Below are 10,139 nucleotides of genomic sequence, written 5' to 3'. Positions count from 1 at the left end.
GGCATGAGTAACGGCACGACAGGCCACTTGGTGTAGAGGGAGCTCGGTCCACGCCGCAACTTCCTCAGGAAACATCGCCTCCTTACTCCGTTGAAGAGCATGAACAGGCGACAGCACGCTCCTGAATTCCCCCGGGGCCTCCGAGCCCGACGGCCCAGCTCGCATATGAGCGGACTCGGAATAGGCGGGAGCCCCCGTGTGTGTGGTTTCGGCATAAGGAGCCCCCGTTGGCCCCTGCATAGGAGGAACCATCTCGGGCTCCTCTGCCGGATAATCCGGCACCTCGGGCTCCGCAGCTCGGGATGGCTCGGCGCGAGCTCGCTTGGCCACCCGCTTTCTCCTCTTCATGCCCTCGAACAAGTGCCCACCTCGGGTCCCTCGAGAATCCATTGTACCTGCGAAAAGGAGTTCGGCATCAGTAAGACGTAAAAGAAGAGCAAGACAAGATCACTAGGGAAAGAACCTACCCGAACTCAGGCCCGCAGCAATAAGCTTGGCCTCCGTCAGATACCATTGGCAATCCAGCCCAAGCCGCGCCCATTGCCGGAGGCCCTTCGCCGTCTCCTCATCAAGTGTGATGCCGGAATCAGGAGCGGCCACCCCCTAGCCGGTCTGAAACGGCCACCCCATCGCACTTCGCACCCCGAAATAGTCCCGCTTCCACGTCGGGACCTTATTGGGGAGTCCGTGTAAGAGCTTGAAGCCCGGGCGAGGGGACAGGTAGTATGCCCGCCTACGCCCAGGTAGGGGACCCACTTGCTTTTTCAGCATTAAGATAGAAGAAAAAATCTCCAGATCCAGAGGGAAGTTCTCGTCGCAAAATAAAGAGATCGTTCCCACTAAGTTCCTAATAGAGTTCGGATGAAGCTGGCCAACCGTCACACCGAAGTGGTTTAGGACCTCGACAAGAAGAGGGTGGAAGGGCAGTCGCAGCCCCGCAGCGAGCTGTTCCCGGAAAATCACCATCTCATCAGGACCGTGTTCCCAAGGAAAGCTCCCCGTAGGGATAAAGTAACCGTACTCATTGGGCAAATTATAGTAGTGTACGAGGGTTTGAAGTTCCTCAAGCGTCATAGTCAAAGGGCCGAACTGATCTACAACCTGGCCACGACGGGAGGTGGATGCCGACCTACCCGAAGCACCTCGGGTGGTAGGCCCGACCCCTTCCTCAGGACCTACATCAGGCTCACTTGAACTACCATGGGACGCAAACTGGTTCGTAGAACCCACATCAGACCCGCTTGAACAGTCTGAACCCTCCAAACCAGACATCGTGAAACGGAACGGGATTCCAAAAACACTCACCCGGGAAGAAGACTGAAGCAGACCGCGAGAATTCGAACAAGCAAGAAGACCTGGGATGCGAGCTAAAAAAGCATGGACACGAGCTGAAACTTAAGGCGCGAGCTCAAGATGTACAACAGTAGCAAGGACGGGTACCCCCCCCCCCCCCCGCGCACTATTTTTATCCACAGCGTACAGAAAGCGACGGCCCAGATCGAAGCCAATCCAACGGCCCACAGCCGCGCTAAAGCCGCACGTCTTCCAAGACCAATCGGCGCACATCTTTCCGAAACTGACGGAACGTCGCACACGTCTTGTCAGAGGACAGGTGTCGGCACGCGTCTTCCCGAAACTGACGGGGTAACGGCGGACGTCTCCTCGAAATAAAAGCGTCTGCAGCACAACTCCCGAACAACTGCCGTCATGACTCCCAAACGCGCGCCCTTTTTTGAAAATCAAATTAGAGCAAGCGCGCTCAGCACGGACCAAAACCCTCCTGCTACCTTGCAAACTTCCCGCGCCAAGACGGAACCGTTGTCGCAGGGAGTGGGGGGCAATTGATGAAGGGAAATTTGGCCCGACCTCGCGATCGCCCGACACGTGGCAAAGGCAAGCAGCTCGGGACAGTAGAGCACCCAAAATGAACATCGGAAGCAAGTCCAAACTCACTACCGAGCCCGAACTCCAAACCGCTGTAGTTAGTCCGAGCTCCTTGTTAAGAGCGAGCTCCCTGTCAAAGGTCCGAGCTCCCTAAAACCCGAGCTCCCTAAGTCCGAGCTTGGTACTAGGAGCCCGAGCTCCCTAAGAACCCGAGCTCCCTACTAAGAGCCCGAGCCCCCTGATTAAGAGCGAGCTCCCTGTCAAAGGTCCGAGCTCCCTAAAACCTGAGCTCCCCAAGTCCGAGCTCGGTGCTAGGAGCCCGAGCTCCCTAAGAACCCGAGCTCCCTAAATCCGAGCTCCCTACTAGGAGCCCGAGCTCCCTGTTAAGGGTCCGAGCTCCCCAAGTAAGAACACGAGCTCCCTAAAAACCGAGCTCCCTATTAAGAACTCCCTACTGGGAGTCCGAGCTCGCTACTAAGAGCGAGCTCCCTACTGAGAACCTGAGCTCCCTGCAAGGAGCACGAACTATACTGGGCCCCAAGCCTCACAAAGCTGACCCGAGTTGACCCGTGGCAGCTCGGAACACTCCGAACCGAACTCAAGGCACCTCGCTCGCCACTCCAACACTTCACTTCCAAAGCACCAGGCCAGCCAAACGTACCCGACACCAAGGACGTTCATATCCAAGGGCGACGTACCTGACTGATTTGGGATCTGACGCCTGACAGCCGCATTTCAAACGGCTTCCTGCCACCGCCACCTGCAACCGTCGTCACTAGCCGCAGAGACGGCTCCGACAAAAGGAACAGTGGCGGTTCTGTCCGACCAGAGGAAATGACACCCGAATTGGCAGGAGTTCAGAAGTAATCATGCCCGACCTGACGAAGGCCTGGAAGTGAGTGCGCGAGGTGGTTATAAAAGGCTTCTACCCCCCCCCCCCCCCAGGGACGAGGTATGCTAACTTTCGCGCTATCTGGTTATTCTTGCCTTTGAAGGATTCTAACTTGAGCTTCAGAGCCCTTACGCCAGGTTCTCCCCGGAGCTTATCTTCTCCTCCCGTTTCAGGTCCCTATTACTCAGTTCAGAGGTAAGATCATCGACAATTGATATTATTTGTCCCCGGAGCTTATCTGCCAGATTGTGCATCATCAATTGATATTATTTGTTAATTTATGTCTATTAGAGTGAGTGAAAATGCTTTGTGCACGAGGTCTAGCCATCAAGGAATGTTGCTCCGATCGAAACAGATATTGCAAGAGAGATCTAAAAAGCCGTTAAGATGGTTGATGAAAACTTATCTGTTTATCGAAGTGTTTCATTAGATAGATTTTTCTAATGAACAGTTAAGATTGAGTTACAAGTAGTACAAACGCTAGAAATGTTTAATGACTTCAAAATTGTCTGTCTTTACTGAGATTCAGCTCATTGTGGGCCTACAGTCTACTATATACACTTCTTAACTGCTGCTCTTGCGTAATCTTGAGGTTCCATATCACTCAAAGATACCATGAAAAGTAAATAAATCTCTATTTCGTTGTTTCAATTTTTTGTGTTATCTAGAGGGAAGAGGGGAGGCGACTAGGCGAGGGATCCTCTCACTTCCACGTTGCATTTGTACATTGGGAATATCTCGTGTGCTTCTATGTTTTCATCCATAAGGAGATGTTCCCAATAAAACCAGATCTGTTAATTCGAAATGATAGTTGAGGACCATCCCACAGGCACATTCCACCTAGACCTATTCATGGGCCGGGTCGGGCTTTCATTTTGTATTAATAGAATTTTCTAAGGCCCGAGCCCGAGTCCGAGTCCGGCCTGACCATCGGGCCTACAACTTGCGCCCGAGTTCGAGCCTGAGCCCGGCTTGACCATCAGGCCTACAACTTGGGCCCGAGCCCAAAATTAGCCCATACTGTTAGCGGCTGAATATATATATATATATATATATATAGAGAGAGAGAGAGAGAGAGAGAGAGAGAGAGTATAAAGAAAAGAATAAAAAATGTATATATTAAATTATAAATATATATTTTAATAAATATTATATTATTTATATATTTTATATAATATATAAATTACATATTATATATTTTATAAAATATATAATGCTGAGTCGGACTGGGCGTTTTTGACAAATCCCGAGCCTGGCCTGAAACACAGTCAGGCTTACTGTGTTAGGTCCGAGGTCAGGCCCGCGGGCCTAATTACATGAATTGGGAACATCTACCGTAATCAATGCATGGTGAGATGTGCCTGTGTGGTCGGTGTAAGGCATCTGGTGTGAGGAGCAGATCCCAAGTCCTTCCCAATGTGCATGACTGCAAGTGGTGTGAGGTGGGTGTGAGGAGAAAATATAAAACCTTCACCTTGCATTTCTCAAACATGTGGTTTTTTAATTGTCTTTGATAATTTCCATCATTCTTAAACCCTTCCTCTCTCTCTCTCTCTCCAACAGTCAATATTTGTAACTTTGTCTCCTCTCCCATCACATCTTTAACCCCTTTTGGCTATCTCTAATAAATTAGGATCTAGACTAGATGAATTTAATTAGGTTAAAAGAACAAACACTAAATATAAACCTAGTTTGAATCTCAACTGATGTAAAAACTCAAAACTATCAACCCAAACATAAGCTAACAAGATTATTGAATGGGTTTACTTACTATATTTATATTGTTAATGAAGAGACAAAAGCAAAGAGCGAATAAACAATGAAGAAATTACAAACACTAATGCTACTTAGATCGATATAAAAACAGCAATCGGTTATATTTAATTATATTAAGGATACGCTACACTACTGAAAGTGAAATAAGATGAATGCACGTTAGAAAAACAGGTCTTCTAGACCAATCATTTAACAAATATAGACGAGTATGTGACAGTTCAATCTGCATTATTTATTACCTCCTTTCAATTTTTCTTTTTTCTTCTTTCTCAAGGATTATGACTTCTTATCACGTACACAGTCCAGACAGGAAGGGGGCAACAAGAAACTGAAATCTCTGTCGAGCAGTGCTTGTCCATCTGTTGGATGCATGCGTGCTTTGCATAATTTGCATTTTGTCTGTTCGAGAATTTGCTGTCCAACAAGAAACTCAAAGAGATAACAACGATGCCCCTTGAACCTACCAATCGATACAAGAAATTAATAAGCTAACTGCATGTGGCAACTTGGCAAGATGTAGGCGCATATAGCAGGCCCTAGATTGTGCCACGTGGCATCAGTCAGACTGTTTATCTCTAACTGCTTCCAACCACTCCATGATAAGGTCAATTAAAAAAGGGGTGTCAATGTTAAGATAAATCCATCTTATTTACTCTTGTTTTCTTGCATTTTTAATCTTGAAAGACTCTTCTGAGTTCCTAAGGACCAAGTTCTGAACCCTTATCCGGCACCTCTTTAGTACCCGACTAACTTGACCATCTGAGTTTTTTCCTTTGGAATAACACCCAAGGCCTCTGATGTGCTATCTTCTCATGCTTACAGCAGGTTGGACCCCTCGGCCTTGGACACCAATAAATTTATTTTGTTGTCCTCGGCTCCATTCTTGAAGACAGTATATATATATATATATATATATATATATATATATATATTACGTACATCTAATCTAACACACCTTGGACTTGCTTTCATCAAAGGGAAAAGTTAAAAATTAGATAATGCATGTTTAGTGGGCATTTGGAGGAGTTTCGGGAACTCCATTGGCAGCCTGTCAAAGACAACCAAAAAGAAAGCAAAGGAGGAAAAACAATTCCAATTTCCAAAGAAGAGCGTGCTCTATAATCTATATATTATGATTTCCATTCCTTTCTTTGTTCTTTTTGAAGTTTTAGTTCCAAAGTTCCAACATATGCTTCCTCGTGTCTTTCATTTCCTGGGAAAGTGGGTTTTCTTCTTTTTATCCCGTTTACAGAAAAATCAATTAGATCCCCACACCTAGGCGCAAGGCGGATAAAGTTTTAATCTATTGTAACTTGTGAAACAACCTAAAAACTAGGGTTTGATCAAATCAAATATCAGTACTAGGTTTTTCTTTTCTTTTTATTTTCCTCCTCATCATCAGTAGTTATTAACTTCTCTAGTACAACGATTACACATAGAACAATTAGAAAGAAGACAACACACGTACCCTTACCCGCAAACATATGTGATATATATATTCAAAGGGAAGAAAACGTATACACAATGAAGTGGTACAGACATAAGATTTTTTTTTTTGGGGGGGGCGGGGGGGGGGGGGGGGGAGGGGGTAAGTAGACTGTACTCCCCCTCAGTAGCATCTAGAAATGAGTAAACATGGAGAACGAGTAGAAACCAAGAAAAGAAAATTTTGTACATGAATTTGCATTCACTGACCTTTTGGAAAGTCTGCAAATCCTTTTCTTCAAGTTCACACAGGATTTTTTTTTAATCTTTCAGCTTCTGTCTAAATAGGCTTCATATATCTTTCTGCCCTTCTGCAAATAACGAGTACTTCATGAAATTACAGCATTTTAATACTTGCATCAGGGGTTCATCTGGTCCTTCTTCTTCCACTGCTGCTACTTGTGTTCTTCGCCCCCGTTATGAAAATGGCCGATTTCTTTACAGGTTATGGCTTTTATTGCAGAAAAAGCTGTACTATCGTCTCTCGGTTGTTCTTAAAGCCGAGACCCAAATTAATCAACCCTTAATTACGAGCTCAAATGTCAAAACTACTTACCGCCCAGAAGAGATCGACACTCAAATCCATCTCCCCGGATTTACCATTAAAATGGAGGCCTTGAAGCATTGCCGTTCCAACCAAAAACATCTCCAGGAAACTGATAGTTGAGCGTGTTCACTCCCAAATTGTAGAAAGAAACACCACCAGTAGCAGCAGCTCCTCCACCGCTTCCACCTGAACTCTCACCCAATTGCGCACCAGGGCCACCACCTGTAACACCTGATGACTGTGATGCCGAGGGCTGGACCTGCACCGGTGACTCCTCTCCCTCCACCTCCAATGGTAGTCTTTCAAACATGGCATTCGCAAATGATGCAGCCATTAGCATCACTGGACCCGAAGCAACCAAAGGGCCCACGACACTGCCCCCAACAACCTGTCCCTGCCCTCCTGCCAAAAATATCATTAGTCCACCTGCTCCAGGTGGAGCCGGTGGCGGAAGCACTGTTCCCGACAGCGAAAGTATCTCGAACCGACCGTGCAGTGTTACTACGCTCCCTGCAGGTGCTGCTGGCTGACGCAGCGTCACATTGACGACTGTTCCACCGCCGCTAAGGACGCACACTCCACGCCCCCTCCGCCTTGCGTAATTTGATACACACTCGACCACATCCGCGCCTGCCGAGACTTCAAGAACATGCGATCGGAGTGCGCTGGGGCTGTCCCGGGTGACGATTATCGGTGGTTTCGGCTTGTTTTTGGAGCCTAGAGGCCGGCCGCGCGGCCGGCGAGTGGCGATGGCTGCTGCTGCGCCAGAGCTTGTCGTGGCTGAGTTCGAGTCGGTCTTCTGATCCTTCTCTGGGGAGTTCTTCGAGTCGAAGATTTGGTTTGTTTGGTGTTGTGTCTGTGATGATCTTTGTAAGTGCAACTCCGGCCTGAGAAGCTGGTGGACGTAGCGAGAACCTGGGCCTGGTTCCAAGCCCGTCATCGCCACATCTACTCTCTCCCACCACTTGCTTGCCAGCTTTTTATCTGTTTCTTCGATCTGATATTTCTTTCTCCCTATCTATTACTGTAAAAGAAAAAAAATCAACCAGTTAAATAAAAACTTTAAAAATCGCTTCTTCTTCCTCCTCCTCCTCCTCTAGCTAGTTTTATTTATTTATTTCAGATACCCATATTTCTTCATCAATTCAAATGATCATACGGCAAGAACTCCAATGATTTTTTTTTTAATCTTTCTTTCTCTTTATTTATTTATTTTTTTTGCACTAATCAACTTGAATTATTCCTTAGCACTTCTCTTGGCTGTTTCTCAAACCCAACAACAAGATCAAAATCCAAGTTTAGAAATTTGAACTCAGAAAAGTGTATTACCAGTTTGCTTCAGTGGTTCACTGGGTCCATAAATCCAAAACCCCAAAACAAACTCCCAAATCAGCGCCCATCAATCCTGCTGTGTACCTGCTCACCTGACCAGTAATTCCTTCTATGTACTCAGATTCAGATCTTTGACTGCAATAAAGAAAACAAAGCGGACAGAAATTTCTGAAATGAAAACAAAAGAGGGTCATTTTAATAAATATCGAACGATTATCAGTAGAAAAAAACTAATATAAAGAATAATTCTTATCAAGAGGAAAGGAGATGAAAGGAAAAAAAAAATGATTTTTGTCTGTAAAATGGATGGATTTAGTACTGACTGGAGTCGAGCTCCGAATGTAAGAGAAAGGGTGTTCGACTGTTCGAGGAGGATGGAAGAATGGTGGAAGGCGTGCAGAGGGACTAAAAGCGGAAGCATTTACAAAGCAAAGAGCTCTTGGCATATGGGAATGAAGGATAAAACAAGCATATGAAATATATAATATTTTATTAATAACTACTTTAATAAAAGTTTGATGGAATAATAATATATAATAGATGATTATTACAAGATTAAATCATAATAAATACTTAACGTGAATCATTCAGATGCTTACGATGAGATTTATAGGCCGATTAAAGGAAAGAGGAGTTCAGTGATTAGGTAGGGGGAACGGATCTAATCTGGATCGGGGTACTAAGATCCGGGTCTAAGTGTCTGAGGAGGAGGGGTATCATGGGTATTAACTATTTAGGGATGTATTGCACGTGCAAATCCAAAACGTTTAACGAGACGAGGCCCATCTGTCGTCACGTGCCGTCAAGCGTCAAAAAAAAGAAAAAAAAAAGCGTGGGGAGTACGCCAGCTGTCAGACGCGTGGGAAGTGTCGGTGTCTGACGTACATCGGTATTAGGTCAACCTTATCTCCCATTTACATCTACCGGAGATGTTCCCGATGTGCGCATAGATGCAGCGATGCTAATTCAATCCTACAACATTAAAGGAATTCACATCTGCGCCCCACAGTCATCCTACAACACATTCCAAGAACATCTGCCATGACAAATACGGGAGATGTTCCCAATGCATGTGGGGTGCATATGTAAACTCACATTAATCACTGATGACGGGAAGGGAACCCGCAAGTCAAGTCGTCGACACTATCCATGCTGGTTTGTCATTTCCATGGACGTCCACCAGCATTAGGATGAAACGTCAGCATGATCCTTGTAACTACTAAAATGAATTCAGATTTGCTGTAAAACAGCGCGCGACTCATAAATCATAATATTTCCAATGGCTGGGTTTGAAAGGAGTACACATACATAGAAAATAATATAAAATATAAAGGTTTTTACTTTACATAGATATTCTTCATTTACGACAAATGTTGTGAATTTGCTGCTGTTAGCAAGGTTTAAAATATCAATACGCCCATGTATCACTATTTAAAATCAAGTTTCAAATTTTCGTTATGAAATGCTTTGTGTTGGGCGTTTTATAATACATCTATTTATATTTATATTTAATGTAAAATATAGTTAAAAATAGGCTCAAAAACTAAATTTTAAAAAAGTAAAAATAAAAACGTGCCATTTTAAGTATCATTACGTCCCTGCCGATACATAGGGGCGTATCGATATTTTGAACCTTGCTTAAAATGGCACGCTTTATATTTTGTAGTTTTTTTTTTCAAAATTTGGATTTTGAGCCTATTTTAACTATATTTTGTATTAAATAGAGGCCGGTTCCCAAAACACCTATAAATATGTATATCGTTAAGTGCACGATACAAGGCGTATTGTATCGAAATTTAGGTGTATCGTATAAAAAAATTTGAACTTTGGTTGTGAGGAGCAAATCAGGATTTTCTTTTTATTAATCTTATAATAATTAGGGTTGACAACCCACCTTACAATTCGGATATAGTTCAACCTTGCATTGAGGTAGCATTTGATAAATCTGAAATTCGAAAAGTTAAAAAGATATTAAAAGTGTCTGAAATTTGGAAAGAGATATAGTTGTTTTTTTTTTACTTTTTAGAGGCTCTGAATAAAGAATGTTGTTTGTATTGGATTAAACCTTCAGCATCTAAAAATTCACTAATTTTATTATTTTACCCCTAAATTAGACTATTTGGTTGCAAAGGGGAGAGAAGAAGAAGAAGAAGTAGGAAGGAGAGAGAGAGAGAGAGAGAGAGAGAGAGAGAGACGAAACTCGCTGCCGCTAGTTCACCGGAG

At 44.4% G+C, this 10,139-nt stretch overlaps 1 protein-coding gene across 1 annotated transcript; it reads right to left on the bottom strand.

Annotated features, from left to right (window-relative positions):
• Window positions 1–6,138: 6,138 nt before the first annotated feature.
• Window positions 6,139–8,375, bottom strand: LOC104606865 (AT-hook motif nuclear-localized protein 25). Its single transcript, XM_010272271.3, has 3 exons — window positions 8,240–8,375; window positions 7,914–8,084; window positions 6,139–7,608 (listed from the first exon to the last, which is right to left on the bottom strand). Exon 3 carries the CDS (start codon window positions 7,522–7,524, stop codon window positions 6,640–6,642), a length of 885 nt encoding a protein of 294 aa, XP_010270573.1. The 5' UTR covers window positions 7,525–7,608; window positions 7,914–8,084; window positions 8,240–8,375; the 3' UTR covers window positions 6,139–6,639.
• Between the last annotated feature and the right edge of the window lie 1,764 nt (window positions 8,376–10,139).

Source organism: Nelumbo nucifera, chromosome 6 (assembly GCF_055504915.1).
Source record: "Nelumbo nucifera cultivar China Antique chromosome 6, China Antique-T2T, whole genome shotgun sequence".
Classification (NCBI taxonomy): Eukaryota; Viridiplantae; Streptophyta; class Magnoliopsida; order Proteales; family Nelumbonaceae; genus Nelumbo; species Nelumbo nucifera.
This window is presented reverse-complemented; position numbering and strand designations above follow the sequence as displayed.